The sequence below is a fragment of the Mus caroli genome, unplaced genomic scaffold (genome assembly GCF_978045245.1).
Source record: "Mus caroli unplaced genomic scaffold, Mus_caroli_1 scaffold_8, whole genome shotgun sequence".
NCBI lineage: Eukaryota > Metazoa > Chordata > Mammalia > Rodentia > Muridae > Mus > Mus caroli.
The window spans coordinates 103,208,040-103,228,272 of NW_028227263.1; the positions used below are offsets into that span (position 1 = coordinate 103,208,040).

Genomic DNA, 20,233 nt, shown 5'->3' on the forward strand with positions numbered 1-20,233 from the left:
CAGGTTGCACCCTCTGGACACAGGTGGCAAGCTCAGTTCCCCAGGCTAGGGCTTACTCCTTGCTGCCTGAGTCCTCCCTGGGATCTTCCTCAGGAAGACCTCCAGTACTCTCAACTGAGGCTATGTCCCACTGAGCAGACCCTGGTTTGTGGTCCCATGCAGCTGGAACAGTGTGTCCCTTTACCCAAGATGGGTGACTCTCTGCCCCACAGGACATGGTTCTAAGTCACTCTTCATCCTTTGGTTCAGCCCTACCAGAGACATCCTCTCCAGGGACCCAGGTGGAAACTGTGTAGCATAGCCTTGGGACTAGTCCCTGCCCTTCTGTGGACAGACTCCTACCCAGGAAGTCAAAGCTTAATTAATCTAACACCCCTGCCACCTTCCTGGCTTTCCCAACTCAATACAACTTGATCTGTTGTCTAAATTCCTTGTGTCTGACTGTTTATCATCACTTCTGCTTCCAGTGTAGGCTTGAGCATAGCTAGAGTAGACCTTTATGATGTCTCTAACCTTTACCTGTCTGATCTGAACATTTTTCATGCCATAGGAGACTCATGTGGCATCCCTGACTTGGTCTGAGCCTTTTGTCTTCATTTGTCTCAACCCTATCCCCTTAGCCAACAGTACATATACACCTGTCCCTTGCTGATCTACTTTGGAAGTCTTGATCTTAGCTGAGTGAACCATGACTGGGTACTGCACAGCAGAATGTAAGGACTTGAACTTATTTGATGCATCTTAGGCTTTATTGAGAAAAGGGGACAATGTGACCCTCAGGTGTTTTTTGCCATAGTGTCTCTTATCCAGGTGTTGAATTTAACAAGTTTGTTGTAGATGCTTGGTAATATGCCACATGGAAAATAACCCCATGATTTGATACCTTGGAGAACACCATCACAGATCAGTGGGCCTCCTGAGTCACCCTGAAAGAAGGACAGGGACAGCAGTAAGACAGGACCTGGTAGTTGGATTCTACTAGACAACCTGGAGCTGACTCCCAGTGGAGGAATACAGGGACTCTAAGAGGCAGCTCTGTTCAATAGGTGAAAGAATAGCTCTTAGGTGGCCATCTCTTCCAGGGACATGTGGTTGTGGTGAGTGGTGGACTGGACAGTCCCCTAAGACAAGTCACAGAGAAGAAAGAGTACCAGCTACAGGATCCTCCCCTCCCAAGGTGCATCCCTTCCTTAGGGAAGGATGCAAAGAGCCTGCCTAGTCAGGGTGTTGAAGTGGGAACCAAGAACCTCAGTTCTCTCTTTCAGCCCTTCACCTCACTGCAGAAAGGGGCTGTCTCACCTTGCAAGTGTCTTTGCCTCCATCCATATCTCCTGCACACAGCATGACATCTGTCACCTTCATTTCACGCGTTTTGTCACAGTCCTTATTAGGCAGGAGCTTGAGGTTCACACATTGGAGATCATCTGGATATTTGACTGTGAATCAGGAGGCAAGAGGTTGTTGAGCAAGGGTCAGCTCAGTCCTCTCTGTCCCTTACCCCCACCCTTGTCTGTTGCTTGGACCAGACTCACATTTGTTAGGTGTAATGCTGCCCCAGCCTGAGGTAAGGCATGTGCTCCCCAGTTTGGGCTCCTCAGTGGGAAGGGCGATGGGCTTCACAACATCTGTGATGTCAGCAGGCTTGCTGAGGCGGAGCAGCATTAGGTCATTGCTGTAGTCATACTCAGGATGTTGTATGTGGTTCTTAGGGTTGCTCATGTTGTAGCCAGGGTGAGGGAAGCTTTTACTGACAAGGCGCTGCTGAGCAGAGGGTTCATCCTGGCGTAAGTTGTTTTTGCCCAGCCAAATCTCATAATTGCTAGAGTGCATGGAAAGAGATGGAGGGATTGAGATGAGGTAAACAAAGAGAGTGAGCAAGGTACAGGGGAAGAGGTGGAAAAGGGAGGGAGGAAGAAGAAAGACTCAGAGACAGAAACACGGGAAGAGAGTCAGTCACACAGTCAGAAAGACAGACAGACAGACACACACACACACACATACACACACATACATGGAAGAAGGGGGCAGAGAGAAGTGTCAGGCCTGAGTGCTGTACAGCTGAAGCTAGGACAGGAATGATCTTCCCCAGCAGGTAAGGCCTGGACTGCAGCCCAAGGTCTGAGCTCTCTGCTCCCTCCCCAGCATCCAGCTCTCTCTGTACTCAGTTACCTCACTCAGCTCCAGTTCTGACCAGCAGTTCTCTGTTTGTCCTCAGAATGGACTAAAGGCTGATCTGGTCTGAGGAGTGTAAGAACTTCTCTTACAACCTATCCTCAGGGACAGCACGTTCTACTCTCATCGGCCCTTTAGGCCTGGTCCCCACTATGATTAATAGTGATAAATGAGAACATATTAGACCCAGAACCAGACAGGGCTTTGCAGAGTCCCAAGCGGGAGACACACAGTTTCAGATGTCCAAAGAGACACTCATGTGAATACAGACAGGAGAGAGACAGACAATAAGACAGAAGAAAAGATAGTAACAGGGCTCTGTACACAAACCTGGTTGAAGAAGCAAAGAGAGACCCAGGAGGTCATGGATAGACTTTCAGCTAGTCCCACCCCTCTGCCTTCAGTACCCCAGCCTATCCTGGAGTCATGTTCTCTGGCTGCCACCCTCCTTTCCTGTCTCCACCCTTACTCACTCGTTATAGCAGTGGGCAGCTGTGATAACCCAGTTGGGGTCCAACAGAACACCTCCACATGAATAGTTGTTGTAGCTGTACACAGCCACATGCCAGGGTTGGGAATTCTTCTCACAGTTAAATCCTCCAACCACACGAGACTGGACAGGAGGTGCAGCATCTGCAACAGGGGCAGTGGGGGATGGGAGGTTAGGCACAGATAGAGAGGTGTACTCTTGGGGCACACAGTAATCAGGAGAAATGGCCAGGGGATCCAGGCAAAGGACCCATATATGGCTGGACTTGGATATGGTGATCTTTGCTGTGGGGACAGAAATAACTCTAGAATCAGAAATTGGGTATAGTGTCAGTCCAGTTTATAGTTTTGGACTATGGAGCATAACGAGAGAGAGAGAGAGAGAGAGAGAGAGAGAGAGAGAGAGAGAGAGAGAGAACACCAGTTCACTTTTAGTCCAGTGAGAATCCTCTGTATTGGAATTTGAAGTCTCCAACTCTTGAGAAGAAGTCACCCTCTTGGCTGGGTTTTGGGAATTCTGGAAGATGAGGTGTCAGAAAACTAGATTTGAATGAATAAATGAATCAAAAAAAAAGGTAGCTTGGGGTTGATTTGGGGTTTCTTGGATTGGGCATGAAGTGGCAGCTGGGATGGAGAGATTGAGGAATTTCCAGGCAAAAGGAGCAGGGTCAAGGCTAGGGCATGGCTCCTGTTAAGGTCTGCGGTGAAGATGACATTTAAGAGGGGTGGAGCTCCCTAAGAAAGGAGTTTGAGATGAGACAAGTATTAAAAGAAGGAAATTCTAGGGTCTCTATGTGAAAGGATCTTCTTCCAGTGGAGGAGGGCATATGATCAGGGTATTAGAGAGGCTCAGGGATCTCTTGGAGGCAGCCTCTGGACAGGAAAGGAAACATAGAGCAAGTCAGGCCACTGTGAGGCAGAAAGGAGGACACAGCTGATGTGAGGTATAAGGGTTAGGCATTGGTGTCTTTGGGGTGTCCTGCTCAGAGTGGGAACTAGAGATGCTGTGGGACTCCAGCAAGACAGGATAGGAGCCTGTGGCCCAGGGAGTGATGCATGAGGGGAAAGTGCAGCCAAGGCACAGGATTTGGAAACAGGAAATCTTGGCAACCCATGCATAGCTGCACGTTTCCCTAACCCCAGTACACAGCAGGCTGAGGCAGAGGGATTGCCATGGATGAAGACAAGCCTGGGCTGCATCATGAGACACTAAATCAGAACTTATTCCTAAGAGCAGGGTAGGAGATGGCTTGTTTGGTAAAAAATTGGCCGTGTTAATATTAGGACCTGACCTGAACCATCCAGAGCACAGGGAGAAAGTCAGGTGTGATGCTGTGCTCCTGTAACCCCAGAGCTGGGTGGGTGGAAACAGGAGGATTCCCCTGAGTCTTGCTGGACAGTCATCTTAGCCTAAACAAGAAGTTTCCAAACAGTAAGAGACACAGCCTGAGGTGGTGAGTGATTGATGACAATACTTGATATCCACACCTGGCTTCTGCCACCTGACTCCTCTTACAAAACCCAGACTAAACCAAAACGCCAGTGAAAAGGGATATGGACATTTTCCCCACACCAGAAAGAGGGGGAACCATCTTATGTCACAATCCCATTTGAGAAGTGAAAGTTTTGGTAGAAACTGAGCAACTTGGGAAGATGGGGGTCATTTTTTTTCAGGATGTGGAGAACAGAGCTGAAGGCTACCAGCTGCTGGACAGCCTAAGAGCTACTGTGGGAATTAAGCAAACCCTTGACTCAGGGGTTGGGCTATGAGGCTCTAGTAAAAACAATGAACTCGAGGAACATCTGAGGACCTAACTTTGTTAAGAGGTTCAGTTCCTTAAAAAGACTGGAGAAGGACAGAGATGGTCAGGTGTCCGAGGAAGAGAAGAAAGGTCTGGAAAGTTGGAGTGGACAGGGGCATATCCTGTGAGCAAGGAATGTGAGGGACTTGGCAGAGTGCAGGGTAGAGAAGGAGGAGCAGGTGGTGCTCATGATATAGCTGGGGTGAGGGTAGAGGGGAAAGGGATGACCAGGGCCAAAGGCAGCAGGGGAGTTAGGGCTGTGACCCCTCCCATTCCCTTATCTCACCAATCCCTCCTAGGGACAGGGCTAGGAACAGGATCAGGAACCTCATGGTAACAGTTGTCCAGGAGCTGCAGGCAGTGAGCTTGGAGCTGTTGAGGCTCCTCAGCGAGACTTTAAAACCCTCATTCTCCCCACAGCCCCTCCCCTGTCCTGTTGGCACCCAGATGCTGACCAAAGCTCTGTCCTTGCTGACATAGTTGTATTTCCTGCGTGAACCCTCCTGATTGTGGGAGAGAAGGGCCTCGTTCCACCCACTGTACTGTAGGCCCTAGGTCACCTTGGATACCTTCTCAGGGATGAGATTGGATGGGGCAGTGCTTTTTGTTCCTGGAGTTGTTTGAGTTCCGGGGACCATTGCCAGATGGGAAGGTCATGGGAGATGGTGAATTAGTGTGAACCGAGGGTAGTGGAGCAAGTGATGTCTAACCCACACTTCTAAGGAATGTCCTCTATGTCAAGACCAAGATTATCCCCAGGAAGTAGGAGTTAGAACAAAATCTTTGCAGCAGTGATAGCCAAGATGGCAGAAAGTTCTCTGTAGATACAAATCATTTTTTTTTTTTTGAGAATGCCAGAATTCTTGCCGTTTTGGACTTGGAACTTGGGATCACTGATTTTATTGTTCTTATTAGAAGTTTAGGAGATGGGTATAGCAGTACACACCTTCAATACCAGCACATTGAAGCTAGAGTCAGGTGGATGTGTTGGATTTTAGGCTCTAGTATTCTGTTAGGTAGACCAACTTGTCAACATAGTGTCTTTCAAGACAGCCAGAGTAATATATAGTGCTGTCTCAAATCAAACCAATAATATAAAATAAATAGAAGTTATGGTTCACATTACCATGGCCTGATCACTCTTTTATTCAAAACTATGAACACTCACATTGTTCCAAGGGAGTGTCACCCACCCTGAACAGTGTTGGGGTCACAATGATCTTTTTCTTCCTCAATTCCTAGATCCTGAGCTACATTTTGAGGTTAGCCCACTCTGGGCTTATCTGAGACCCTTTCTCAAGAAACAGCAACCAGAAAATTCCCTTCCCACCAGGAGCCTCATTTAGGGTTCAGCTTGGCAGCTGCATATTTTGGTGCACACCTTTGATCCCAAAACTTAGGTGTTAGGGGCTGGTGGATCTTGGTGAGGTCCAGGTTAGACTGCTGCACATAGTGTACTCAGGCCAGTGAAACTACACAGGGAGACTTTGTCTCAAATGTTAAAACATTAAGAATTCAGCATGGGTTCTGGTACAGAGAAGGGGAAATACCCAGCCTTTGACACCTACTTACTGTTGCAGGTTTCAGACCCATCCCCTCTCGTTGAGCATCTAGACTATTTCAGCTCTCATGACAGTTAGCACATTTGATATGGGTGTATTCATGTGTGCCCTGTAAGCTCCCAGATGCCCAAGCTAGCTGTAATCCAGGCAACCGAGGAGATAATGATCAACTGGCCACCAAGTTCTCCTGTGTGTCCTTGACCTCTGTGCCCAAGTTCTTCTGAAAACTCCACTGTTCTTTGCTTTAAAGGAAGAGAAAGTATGCATTTAACCATTTGTGAGTTCATTCATGCACTCAAACTTTTATGTATATCTTCAAGCATACATAATCATGCTGGAGTTTGAGATAGGTGTACTGCATTAGAAGAGGCCAGTGCATGAGAATGGAAAGAACTGAAGTGGTGCTGGAGATGAGCTGCAAACAGATTCCACAGAGAACTAGTTGTAGATGAGAGGGGCAAATGGAAACAAGTAAGATAATACAGGTTTATATGCATTGAGAGTGAGTGGAGAAAAGATTCAGGTCTCCATAGCATTCTCTTTACCCAGCTGACCTGCTTTATTCATGGGAGGAGGAACAATAGTTTGTCCTTTCTAGCTTGGTCCTCATCTCCATCCTCCTGTCAACTTAGTTGGTGTTCAGTGTGCTGGATGTTTGGCTTATCTATGTGCATGATTCATACACTGGCTTCCTCTGCCTCTGGATTGATTGCAGGAGGCATATGTGTGCCAATGTTGGCCAATTTGTTCATCAGTGTATACATAGACTGGGAGGTCCTTCCATTGGGTGCTAGAGGTGACTGCGAGGGTGGGACACTGGCATTCTCACAGGAGTCTTTCTGAGGAGCAGGTTAGTGCTCTCAGTGGGTGCATCATTGTTTGTGGGTAACTCTATGAGTGGCAATAGAGACTTTTTAGAATTTCTAGGTAGTGATTTTTGTAATTTGAATGGATATGATGTTTTTTCTTTTTTCTTTTACTTTTTGGGGATTGGTGGTTGGAGTTGCTGAAAGCAGAACCCAGAGCCTTATACACACAGGCCACAGGGTCTCTACCACTGAGCCATACACCTAGAAGGACCTCATTGGAGGATTCTAGGCAGATGCTCTTCCTCTGAACTATGCCCTGCCCTTCATGGTGGAATGGATTCTAGACAGCTACATTCCATTCCTCTGCCTTGTTTGAGACAGGGTCTCATGTAGCCCAGGCTGGTCTCTAGTTCAATGTGTAAATGTGGATAACCATGATTTTCTGATCCTCCTCCCAAGTGTAGGAATCACAGGCATGTGCTGCAGACTCAGCTCAGGACAGTGCTGAGGATGAAATGCAGGATGCTCACAGCTAGGCAAGCATTCTTCCAACTAAGACACAACATCAGGACCCTTGGAATGCCTTTACCTTGTATTTGGAGACAGATAAGATGTATGTGTCTCCAAACTGCTCAGGCAGGTCATGAAAAGGCACTCCTCACCAGCTTCTGGAGTAGCTAGGTTGGGCTCCTCATGGTGTGAGAGGAAGGAGAGAGAGAACGAGAGAGAGAACGAGAGAGAGAGAGAGAGAGAGAGAGAGAGAGAGAGAGAGAGAGAGAGAGAGAGAGAGAGAGAGAGAGAGAAGTGGGAATGACTAGTTATCTCTCTAACTTCCCTTCCCAGTTTACATTCACATAAACAAGAGCTACATATTTCTGGCCCTGGCTCCAGACCCCATCCTCCTGCCCACCATGTTCCTCTCCTTTCCACTAGTCTGTTGCAGCCTGAATAATATAGACTTCATCTTCAGTTTCCTCAGCATTGGCATTGGTAAGTGTTGGCAAGGATGGGGCGGGGGGTGACTGTGACCCTCCAACCAAACCCAGAGCCTCCTCCTACCTAGAGGTGTGGCTAGATTTCTAGTTCTGCTGCTCCTAGGAAGAGGGGTGTCTCTGTGTCTTTCTTGGGCTTACTCTGTAGCTCAGGCTGGCTGTGGACTCACTCTGTAGTCCATGCTGGCTTGAATATGGCATTCTCTTGCCTCAACATCATAAGTAGCTGGGATTTAAAGCTTATGTCCAGTATAGTGACTGATGGCCATGTCTCCCAGTTTCTTTTCCCCTTTGACTATGTATCTATTTGTCCTGTGTGTGTGTGTGTGTGTGTGTGTGTGTGTTTGTGAGTGTCTGTGTGTGTTTGTATGTATGTGTATAAAAACGTGTGTCTATTTGTGGCAAGTCAGGGAGTTTGTCTCTGTCTCTCTCATTTTGGGGTGGTGTTGGTGGTGTTCCCTGTCTAGCTTTCTGTTCTCCTTTTCCACCATCCTAGTGCAGGGCTCCTGATTCTCCTCAGCCTGACTCTCTTTCTGGTCAACTGCAATAGATTGTGCCCTAGGCGACAGGTATCATACCAGGTGTCCTTCTACCTGTGCTGGGGCACCAGGACTTGATGCTTTGGGCTGGTGAGAGTAGGGCTTCTGATGGAAGGGCAGGGTCTGGGCAGGGCAGAAGTGGAGCCCAGAAGAGGGGGACAGCATCCAGATTGGAGTTGGTGCCACAGACTGGGGCTCAATGGGCCTTACTCAATCTGTGTGAATTAAGGTCTCAGACAGATTGACATAGAGTCAGGGAGCATTGACAGACAGACACAGACAGGAGAGAGTGTGTTGTATCTGAATGTAATGTCACAAAGTGAACATCAGTCTTATATAATACAGAAAAGAAAGGGGTAGGATGTCACAGCAGGCAAAGTACATTGAAGCTATCTGACACCAAACAGAGGAATGACTTCAAAAGGACTTACAGGTACCAGGTAATATTTACAGTAAAGATAAAACAGCCCTGCCTGGGGTCAGCTAATAACAGGTAAGAATTTCACACCCTTGTCACAATTTGTGTTACTCCTTTTAGCCTTGTGAAAGCTAGCACTAGGGGGTTCTGTTCTAGCAGATCTTCTCATGAATAATGCAATATCACAACCTCCCTATATCCTAGGCCTTGGTAAATTCTTGCATATGAGTATAACTTGGCTGTTCTTTTAAGTATCTGTAGGGAATCTCCATTTATCAGAAGAATTCACCAACTTGCTTCTAATATGCAATGTAGCCTGCCATACCTGGCTGAACTGAAGATTCTAAGTATACTTCGCTAAACTTGCTCTGAGATTTCTAACTCTTATCCACTAAAATACTGTAAGAAAGCAAGCAAGAGCCTCCATAACATTGCAGGGACAAATCTGGAGCATCCTAGCTATGGGAATGAATGCCAAGGTTCCAGGAGGCTGAGTTTCCTTGAAACTTTTTGCCTCGTGAGTGCTTCCAGGCCTCTTGACTTGTCAAGCAGACTTCACTTTAGTGGGCAGAGCATTCTCCCCCTTTCGTTTTATTTTTCAGCCGAAGTTCCAGAATGTCCTGCTTCATTGTAGCTGCAGATCTCAGAAGTACTCTAAAGATGAGTGGAAACACAGTGCTTACTAATAAAATAATGCCAATAATAATAGCAAGTAGGATTATATATGGAACCCAATCCAGGGGATTCAATGCATTTGGTTAATTTTTAAAATCTGGCCAATTCATCAATGTTCCAAGTGTCTAAGTGACTTCTGCTAATATCTGAATTTTCTGCATTTCTCACCTTAATATTTGCTACTGAAAAAATATAAAAGCAAAATTCTAGGCCTTTAGGCCCAGGCTTGGGAATGTGACCTCTGTGACTCAATGTTCCAAGCTATGCTTATCATAAAACAGATAGCGACATTCCTCCACCCACCTGCTTCTTGGGTTCAAAGAGTGTTCATTCAAAGAATGTGCTATTGTTAGGGGCTCTTAGAAACTGTCTTGAGAGATAACCCAAACAATTACTAGGTATTCCTTGTGACTCTTGTGACTTTGCACTTCCTTGTGACTCTTAACTGGTATCTTTGGTATTTTCCAACAACGCCTTCCCCACTTCCTTGAGTTGTGGTTTCTTCTTTTAAATACCCCCTTACCCAGCTACTCGGGGCGCCATGGTCCTCTACCCCCTGCGTGTTGTATGACTGTGGGCCCGAGAGTGCTCTTGAATTAAATGTACTCTTGCTGTTTGCAGCAAGACCATTTCTCTTGAGTGATTTAGGGTGTCGCCTCTCCTGAGTCAGAACGTGGGGGAGTCCTCACGTTGTAGGTCTTTAATTTGGTGCATTGGCTGGGAATCACTACCGCCCCTCACACCCGAGAACCGACTTGGACGTATGGGGATCCCCTCTTGTGTGCGTGCCAGCTGACACCAGCTGTTTTGAGTGTCTGTTTTCTGAACTGAACATATGAATATGTGCTTGTTGTGTTGGGTTGTTTGTGTCTTGTCCTATGTTTCTGTAGCACGGTGCAGTCTGAGTTTTGGATTCTGATCCATCTGAGTTTATACTGATCATCCTGAGTTTGGATGCACCTGAGTTTGGTTTCTCTGGTTCTGGTCGTCTAGGTGGAAGCAGACGACAGTGTTTGTACACAATGGGGTTTTCTGAAATTCGCGAAGTTTGTATTTGCAGTTGTCCTTTTGGGCCGTAAGGACTGGAGGACTGTGGTCGGCAGACATGCTAGGAGGCCTACAGGCTGCAACCCTGGAAGACGTTCCTTGGGTAGAAGGGGGTCGACGAGGATTCTGACCCTCATCAGGAAGGGGGTGGACATGGAACCTTACCCCCTCGGAGGTCGCGTTTGGCTGGCTTGATAAGTCTTGATGCAGACACGTGTGTTCAGATGTACTAGTGTCTTGTGTCTTTGTTTTGTTTCTGTTTTTTTCTGATTTTTGTTATGGGATAGACAGTATCAATTGGCCTTTGGAGCCCTGCACCTGTAGTTAGGAGTCTAGTATGGCTGGAGAAGCCCTGCTAGGAGCTGATTGTAAATGCTGCTCTTAAAGGGACCAGCAGCTTCTCAAGTCCTATGGTAAGGTAACTGATGGCTGTCTTTCCTACAAAAATCTCTGTGCTTGTGATTATTAGATTCATCAGGCGACAAGGTGCTTCTCTCTAGAAATTACAGCTAGAAAAATTAAGAATCTTGTTTGGTTTAAATAAGCAAATGTATGCAGCCATTTCAATTTTGTTTCTGAATAGTTTTAAAGGTATAAATATGTTTTACATGTCTTGGTTATAGATTATTGGTTCTTTAGTTATTGGTTATGATTAAAAATTTGTACCATTGGTAACAGAAAGTTAGCTTAAAATGGGTAACTCTGGTTTAGAGTAATTCATAACATGTGGCATGATTAAAAATTTGTACCATTGGTAACAAAAAGTTGACTTAAAATTGGTAACTCTTGGTTAGAGTAATTTAGAACTACAACATGCAGCATGAGAGAACTCATGGAAACAGGTCTTTAAAGATACGCCTGAATTGGGTAATATTCTACCAAGTAATGTTTTTGGAGTTCATTTTTAAAGAGAATGGATTGTTTGCACTGTTAAAATTGGGTTTTGCTTCTCAAAATTGTGGTTGTACTCTCGTGTTACAAGAGAAATTGAAGGCTTCTCCCAAATCGGAGCCACCAGCTAAATCCATTGACTCTTCCAAAATCTATGAAGCCTCCTGAGTGGCCTAGTCCTGAGTAGCCTAGTCCACAACCTTCCCCTTATCCACAGCCTCAACCCCCTGATGATGGGGAACCCTAAACTACTCAGTGCAGTGGGAGGAGGACCGCTGCGGGTACATGGAACAGCAGAGTGCAGAGTCCAGGCAGACTCTGGACCCACCCAAACTTCAAACCCTTCAGTACTGGTCATTTTCCTCTGCTGGTATTTATAACTGGAAAACTAACCACCCCCTTTCTCAGAGGATCCCCAACGCCTCACAGGGTTGGTGGAGTTCCTTATGTTCTCTCATCAGCCTACTTGGAATGATTATCAACAGCTGTTGCAGATGCTCTTCACAACTGAAGAGTGCGAGAGAATTCTGTTAGAGGCTAGAAAAATAGCCCGGGAGCCAACGGGCGGTCTACACAGCTACAAAATGAGATCGACATGGGATTCCTTTTGACTCACCCCAGTTGTGACTGCAACATGGCCGAAGGTAGGGAGAGTTTAAAAAATCTATCGCCAGGCTCTGGTCTCCAAGGTGCCTCAAGATGGGCCCACTAATTTGGTAAGAGGTAATGCAGGGGCTGATTGAAACTCCCTCAGTGTTCCTTGAAAGGCGTATGGAAGCCTTCAGGCGATTTACTCCCTTTGATCTTACTTTGGAAGCCCAGAAGGCCTCAGTGGCCCTGGCCTTCATAAGACAGTTGGCTCCCGATATCATAAAGAAACTTCAGAGATTAGAAGGTGTATTACAAGAGGGAGACAATTACGCAATCTAGTGAAAGAGGCAGAGAAAGTATGTGTGTGTGAGAGAGACAGAGGTGGGAGGCAGAAGAAAGAGAAAGCAGGAGGGATCGTAGACAAGAAAGAAATTTGACTAGAATATTGGCCAAAGTGGTAGGAGAGAAAGAAAAGACAGGATCTAGACAGGAAACCTGGGCAACAGAAGTCTGATCCTCAGCTAAAAAGGCTCAGCTCTGTCAGATTGAGGTTACTTATTTGGGATACACCCTTCGAGACCGGAAGCAGTGGCTAAAGAAAACCAGAAAAAAGAATGTAACTCAGATCCCCACCCCAACTACACCAATGCAAGTACGAGAATTCTTGGGTACCACTGGCTTCTACAGACTCTAGATACCTGGGTTAGCAACCTTAGCTGCCCTGTTGTACCCCCTAACCAAGGAAGGGGAGGTGTTTGTGTGGACCCCAGATCACCAGAAAGCCTTTGAAGAAATTTAAAAGGCCCTACTGACGGTCAGTCTTGGCCTTTGCCTAACCCAACCAAGCCCTTCACTCTTTATGTGCAAGAGAGAGCAGGGGTCGCCAGAGGAGTCCTTGCTCAGACTTTGGGACCTTAAAAAAGGCCAGTGGCTTACCTATCCAAGAAGTTACACCCTGTTGCCTGCAGGTGGTTTTCTTGCCTGAAAGCTATTGCTGCCATAACTCTGCTTGTCAAGGATGCTGATAAGCTCACTCTGGTGAGCAAATAACTGTAGTGGTACCCCACACTCTTAAAAGCATTATTCAACAACACCCTGACCGATGGATGACTGAATGAGTGACCTTCACTCCTCCCACTACCCTACTGTCCGAGACTTCACCTACTCATCATTGCACTGACATTCTGGCCGAAGAAACTGGTACTCAAAATGATCTGAAGGATCAGATTAGCCTTGGCCTGGGAGTTTGAGCTGATACACGGATTGCAGTAGCTTCCTGGTTAAAGGTAAGCGGAAGGTGGGGGCAGCAGTGCAGTGGTGGACAGAAAGCAAGTGATCTAGGCCAGCAGCCTCCCTGAAGGGACTTCAACCCAGAAAGCTGAACTTGTGGCTTTGGTACAAGCTCTATGAATGGCATAAGGGAAGTCTACACTGACATCAGGTATACTTTTGCCACTGTATGGAGCAATATACAGACAAAGAGGGCTGTTGACATCTACAGAGAAAGACCTAAGATGCTGTGGCTAAAGGAAATCAGATGGCAGATCTAACCGCCAAACAGGTGGCCCAAGGAGCAATGATCCTGACAGTCAAGGAGCCTAAAGATTATTATGATGTCAGAGAGACCAGCTTTAGATACACCCCTGAGCACTATCAAGTTATGGACAAATTAGGACTGGTAAAGGAAACCCTGTATGAAATAGTAGAAACTGAAAAAGGGAAACTAGTCCTCCCATGGGAAGAAGAATGCAAATATGTTACCAACTTACTTTACTTGACCCACTTGGGGGCAAAAAATTAAATGGTGTGGTTAGGTCCTTTGACTACTATGTTACAGGACTCTCTGATTTGGCAGAAGAAATAGTCAAAAGCTGCAAGGCCTGTGCTATGACTAATGCAGGATACTCCATGAATATACTCCTGAGAAGAGGCTCAGGGGCGATTGGCCTAGAGCCTACTGGGAGGTAAAATTTACAGAAATTAAGCTAGCTAGATATGGCAACAAGTACTTAGGGTTAGAAATGGACACCTTTTCAAGGTGGGTAAAAGTTTTTCCAACCAGGACTGAGACAGCCAATGTGATGGCCAAGAAGATCCTAGAAGAAATCTTCCCGAGATTTGGGATACCCAAGGTAATTGGGTCCAATAATGGACCTGCCTTTGTTGCTCAGGTAAATCAGGGACTGGCCAAGATATTGGGGATTGATTAGAAGTTACATTGTGCATACAGGCCCCAAAGCTCAGGACAGGTAGAGAGAATCAATAGAACCATTAAGAGACCCTTACCAAATTGACATTGGAGACTGGCGCTAATGATTGGATAGCTCTCCTACCCTTTGTGCTCTTCAGGGTTAGAAACACCCCTGGACAGTTTGGATTGACCCCCTATAAATCACTCTATGGGGGGCCCCCTCCACTGGTAAAAATAGCCTCTGTACATAGTGCTGACACGCTGCTTTCCCAGCCTTTGTTCTCTAGGCTCAAGGCGCTCCAGTGGGTGAGACAGCAAGCAAAGAAGCAGCTCCAAAAGGCCTACTCAAGAGAAGAAGACCTGCAAGCCCCACATCATTTCCAAGTTAGAGATTCATTCTACATTAGACGTCTCCATGCAGAAAACCTTGAAACTCAGTGGAAAGGCCCTTACCTTATACCCTTGACCACCCTAGTTTCTACCTTTATGGGACCCCTTTGATTTTGCTTCTGCTTTTAATTATAGGTCCATGTGTGTTAAATAGGCAAGTTGCCTTTATTAGAACAAGAATTAATGCAGTGAGGCTTTTAGTTTTAAGACAACAGTACCATGCCCTAAAGGATCAAGTGTGTCAGGGAAAAGATAGTGTCTAGTTCTAAGATTAGAACTACTAACAAGTAGAAATAGGGAATGAAAAAATATAAAAGCAAAATTAAGGCCCAGGCTTGGGAATGTGACCTCTGTGACTCAATGCTCCAAGGAATGCTAATCATAAAACAGATAGCGACATTCTTCCACCCACCCGCATCCTGGGTTCAAAGAGTGTTCATTCAAAGAATGTGCTATTGTTAGGGGCTCTTAGAAACTGTCTTGAGAGATAACCCAAAAAATTACCAGGTATTCTTTGTGACTCTTGTGACTTTGCACTTCCTTGTGACTCTTAACTGGTATCTTTGGTATTTTCCAACAATGCCCTCCCCACTTCCTTGAGTTGTGGTTTCTTCCTTTAAATACCCCCTTACCCAGCTACTCGGGGCACGACGGGTCTCTACCTCTGCATGGTGTATGACCGTGGGCCCGAGAGTGCTCTTGAATTAAAAGTCCTCTTGCAGTTTGCAGCAAGACCATTTCTCTTGAGTGATTTGGGGTGTCGCCTCTCCTGAGTCAGAACATGGGGGATTCCTCATGTTGTGGGTCTTTCACTATATCTTGCCCTATTGCTAAGACTACTACTTCTAAGACATTAACCTTTACCTCCAATTTTTTATTTATAATATGCAGCTCTGACAAAGCTACAGAAATATTCCTATGCATATCATTTCTGAATATTTAAACCAAGGATCATTTTCTAACTCTTCAGGCAGCAACACATAAACATGACTCTCTTTGTGACCACCTGCAATAGATTGTGCCCTAGGCGACAGGTATCCTACCACCTGGCCTTCTACCTGTGCTGGTGCACCAGGTCTTGATGCTTTGGGCTGGTGAGAGTGGGACCTCAGATGGAAGGGCAGGGTCTGGGCAGGGCAGAGGTGGAGCCCAGAAGAGGGGAACAGCATCCAGAGTGGAGTTGGGACTTGTGGTGTGGCTTTGAGTAGAGTACCCACGAGGTCTCTTCCCTCAGGAACTTTGTCCTTCCTCAACCAAGTACAGATGTGGAGCTACAGTTAACCTTTCATGGAGTGGAATCTCAGCTATTTGTGTTGGGCCTCGTGACACCAGTGGTTGCTGTTGCAGGAGCAGTCCATTTTGGACAAAAATTTCGGGAGTTCACCCAGAAGCTGTCAGCTGTAACCAGCTCTGTAAAATACCATAGGGCTCCCCAATAGAGGGACATGGCAACTTCTCAGGACACTGATGAGTAGCTGCTGCCAGATGCCTCCACCTCTATCGCTGTGATTCAGTTTCCATCAGACCTCCCTTGAGGTCCCTTACAACCCCTGAGAGCAGGCTGCACCCTCGGGACGGAGGTGTCAAGCCCAGTTCCCCAGGCTAGGGCCTACACATTGTTGCCTGAGTCTTCCCAGGGACCCTCCTCGGGAGGTCCTCCAGTACTTTCTCAACTGAGGCTATGTCCAACTGAGCAGACCCTGGTTTGTGGTCCCATGCAGCTGGAATAGTGTGTCCCTTTACCCAAGATGGATGACTCTCTGCCCCACAGGACATGTTCTAAGTCACTTTTCATCCTTTGGTCCAGTCCTACCAGAGACATCACCTCCAAGGGCCCCAGGTAGACACTGTGTAGCATAGCCTTGGGACTAGTCCCTGCCCTTCTGTGGACAGACTCCTACCCCGGATGTAAAAGCATAATTAACCTAACACCCCTGCCTCCTTCCTGGCTTCCCCCACTCAATAAAACTTGGTTTGCTGTCTAAAATCTCTGTGTCTGACTGTTTATCATCTCTTCTGCTTCCAGTGTAGGATGAGCATAGCTAGAGTTGAACTTTCTGGTGTTTCTAACTTTTTGCTCTGTGATCTGAGCATTTTCCTAGCCAGAGGAGACTGAAGTGGCATCCCTGAGTTTGTCTGAGCTTTTGTCTGCATTATTCTCAGTCCCAACCCCTTAGCTAACAGTACATGTACACCTGTCCCTTGCTGATCTACTTTGGAAGTCCTGACCTTAGCTGAGGGAATCATGTTTGGCTACTGCACTCCAGTAGGACAGAGAATGTCAGAACTTGAACTCATTTGTTGCATAGTGGAATTTATTGAGAAAGGCAGACTGTGTGTCACTCAGGGGTTTTTGGCCATAGTGTCTTTGATCCAGGAGATAAACTTAATAAGTTTGGTGTAGATGCCCAGCAAATTGGGTTCACCATATGGGGTAAAGTCCCATGATGTGATACCTTGGAGAACACCATCACAGATCAGTGGGCCTCCTGAGTCTCCCTGAAAGAAGGACAGGGACAGGAGTGAGGCAGGGCCTGGCAGTTGGATTCTACTTGATAAGCTGGAACTGACTCCCAGGGGTTGAACACAGGGACTCTACGAGGCAGCTCTGTTCAATAGGTGAGAACACAGATCTTAGAAGGCCATAAGGCCATCTCTTCCAGAGACTTGGGGTGGGGGTGAGGGGTTGACTAGACAGTCCCCCAAGTGAAGTCACAGAGGAGAAATAGTACCAGCTACAGGATCCTCCCCTCTCAGGGTGCATCCCTTACATAGGGAAGGATGCAAAGAGCCTGCCCAGTCAGGGTGTTGAAGTGGGAACCAAGAACCTCAGTTCTCTCTTTCAGCCCTTCACCTCACTGCAGAAAGGGGCTGTCTCACCTTGCAAGTGTCTTTGCCTCCATCCATACCTCATGCACACAGCATGACATCTGTCACCTTCTCTATGTGGGCTTTGACACAGTCCTCATTAGGTAGGAGCTTGAGGTTCACACACTGGAGATCTTTTGCATTTTGGACTGTGGATTTGGAGGCAAGAGGGTGGTGAGCAGGTGCCAGCTAAATCCTCTCTGCTCCTCATCCCTACCCAGCTATGTTGCTTGGACCAGACTCACACTTGAAAGGTGTAATGCTGCCCCAGCCTGAAGCAAGGCATTTGCTCCCCAGCTTGGGCTCCTCAGTGGGCAGGGCAATGGGCTTCACAACAGATGATGTCAGCAGGCTTGCTGAGGCGGAGCAGCATCAGGTCATTGCTGTAGTCATACTCAGGATGTCGGATGTGGTTTCTATGGAGGCTCCTGTTGTAGCCAGGGTGAAGGAAGCTTTCTCTGACCAATCGGTGCTGAGCAGAGGGTTTATCTTTGTTAGGTTGTTTTTTCCTAGGGAAACATTGTTCTCTCTAGAGGGCATGGAAGACATGGAGGGATTGAGAAGAGGCAATCAAGGAGAGTGGGAAAAGTACAGGGGAAGAGGGAGGGAGGACAAAGAAATACTCAGAGATAGGAACATGGGAAGACAGATAGACACACACATACCTGGAAGAAGGGGCAGGGAGGAGCAGCAGGCCTAAGAGCTGCTCAGGTGCAGCTAGGACAGCGCTCAACTTCCCCAGCAGGTAAGGCCTGGCCTGTAGACCAAGGTCTGAGCCCTCCCCTCCCTCCCCAGCATCCAGCTCTCTCTGTACTCAGTTACTTCACCCAGCTCCAGTTCTGACCAGCCCTTCTCTGTGTGTCCTAGAGAGGACAGAAGGTCCTAAAGGCAGAGCTGCCCTGAGGAGAGTGAGGACTTCTCTCACAGTCTATCCTCAGGGACAGCACGTTCTGTCTTCAGGGACCCTTTGGGCCTGGTCCCCCCTATAGTCAGTAGTGATAAAAGAGAATACATGAGTCCCAGAACCAGACAGATATTATCAGAGTCCCAAGAAGAGACACACAGTGACAGATGGCCATGAAGACACTCTGATGTGAATACTGACAGGAGACAGACAGATAGAAAATAAGATAGAAAACAAAGAAACAGTACTCTGAACCCAACGCTGGATGGAGGAGCAAAGAGAGACCCAGGATATCACAGATAGACTTTCAGCCAGTCCTAACCGCTTGCCCTACAGTACCCCATCCTGTCCTAGAATCATGATCTCTGACTGTCACCCAGCTTTCTTGTCTCCACCTTTACTCACTCGTAATAGCAGTGGGCAGCTGTGAGAACCCTGTTGGTGTCCAACAGGATACCCCCACATTATATTTTCATTGTAGCGGTACACAGCCACATGCCAGGGTTGGGAATTTTTCTCACATTTAAATCCTCCAACCACAGGAGACTGGACAGGAGGTGCAGCATCTGCAAAGTGGCAATCGGGGTGCGGAGAGTTGGCACATGTAGGGAGGTGCACTTTTGGGGGACAAAGTTAAGCAGGACTGGGTTCAGGGGACATTGTCAGGTGATCCGGGCAAAGGACCCGAATATGGCTAGTCTTGGATAGGGAGATCAATGCTGTGGGGACAGAAATAACACTACAATCAAGAATCTGGTATAGTGTCAGTCTACTTTATAGTTTTTGACTAAGGGACCAATGGGCAGTGAAAAGAGAGAAACACACACACACACACACACACACAGAGAGAGAGAGAGAGAGAGAGAGAGAGACAGAGAGACAGAGAGAGAGAGACAGAGAGAGAGAGACAGAGACAGAGAGACAGAGAGAGAGAGACAGAGAGAGAGACAGAGAGAGAGACAGAGAGAGAGAGAGAGACAGAGAGACAGAGAGAGAGAGAGACAGAGAGAGAGACAGAGAGAGAGAGACAGAGAGACAGAGAGAGAGAGAGACAGAGAGAGAGAGAGACAGAGAGAGAGACAGAGAGAGAGAGACAGAGAGACAGAGACACACACACATACACACACACACAGAGAGAGAGAGAGAGAGAGAGAGAGAGAGAGAGAGAGAGAGAGAGAGAGAGAGAGAGAGTCAGAGACAGAGAGAGACTTCCTGTTCATTTTGATTCCAATGAGAATCCTCTGATTTGGAATTTAGAGTCTCCAAGGCTTGAGAAAAGGTCACTGCCTTGGCTGGGTTTTGGGAATTCTGGAAAGGGTGAGGTCGCAGGAATCTGGATCTCAATGAATAAATGAATCCAGGAAAGGGAGCTTGGGGTTGATTTGGGGTTTCTTTGGTTGGGTATGAAGTGGTAGCTGGGATGGAGAGAATGAGGGGATCCAGATAAAAGGTGCATGGGCTCCTGTTCGTGTCTGTGGTGGAGATGACATTTAAGAGGTGTGGATCTCCCTAAGAAAGGAGTTTGATATGGGACGAGCAGTGAGAGGTGGAAATTCTGGGGGTCTGTGACAGACAGTATCTGCTTTTGTGGATGTGGGGCAAGTAATAAGGTATTGGAGAGGCTCTGGGATTTCTTGAAGGCAGGCTAGGACTGGAATGGAAACATAGTTACAGCAAGTCAGGCCACTGTGAGGCAGAGAGGAAGACACACTGATGTGAAGTACTAGGGTTAGGCATAGGGGTCTTTGTGGTGTCCTGCAAAGAGTGGGAATTAGACCTGTGCTGTGGGGCTCTAGGGAGTTGGGACAGGAGCCTGTGGTGCAAGGAGTGAACCATGAGAGCGGAGAGCAGGCCAAGGCACAGCATTTGGAATGAGAGGAAATCTTAATAAGC

At 47.0% G+C, this 20,233-nt stretch overlaps 1 protein-coding gene and 2 pseudogenes across 1 annotated transcript; 1 reads left to right on the forward strand and 2 right to left on the reverse strand.

Moving 5' to 3' along the window:
* Positions 1-752: 752 nt before the first annotated feature.
* On the reverse strand, positions 753-4,795 carry LOC110298258 (kallikrein 1-related peptidase b3-like). Its single transcript, XM_021167393.2, has 5 exons — positions 4,750-4,795; positions 2,646-2,805; positions 1,533-1,819; positions 1,300-1,436; positions 753-926 (listed from the first exon to the last, which is right to left on the reverse strand). Exons 1-5 carry the CDS (start codon positions 4,793-4,795, stop codon positions 777-779), a joined length of 780 nt encoding a protein of 259 aa, XP_021023052.1. The 3' UTR covers positions 753-776.
* Positions 4,796-5,983: 1,188 nt separating this feature from the next.
* LOC147003271 (uncharacterized) lies at positions 5,984-16,103 on the forward strand (annotated as a pseudogene).
* An 808-nt stretch (positions 16,104-16,911) lies between these two features.
* Positions 16,912-20,176, reverse strand: LOC147003272 (kallikrein 1-related peptidase b9-like; annotated as a pseudogene).
* Between the last annotated feature and the right edge of the window lie 57 nt (positions 20,177-20,233).

Excerpts from the sequence above, each read along its gene's own strand:
- LOC110298258 (XM_021167393.2), bottom strand. The coding sequence starts at position 4,795 with ATGAGGTTCCTGATCCTGTTCCTAGCCCTGTCCCTAGGAGGGATTG. Across the intron at positions 2,806-4,749 it reads CCTGTCCCTAGGAGGGATTG|ATGCTGCACCTCCTGTCCAG; the intron begins GTGAGATAAGGG and ends CCCCTGTTGCAG. Across the intron at positions 1,820-2,645 it reads GCTGCCCACTGCTATAACGA|CAATTATGAGATTTGGCTGG; the intron begins GTGAGTAAGGGT and ends CATGCACTCTAG.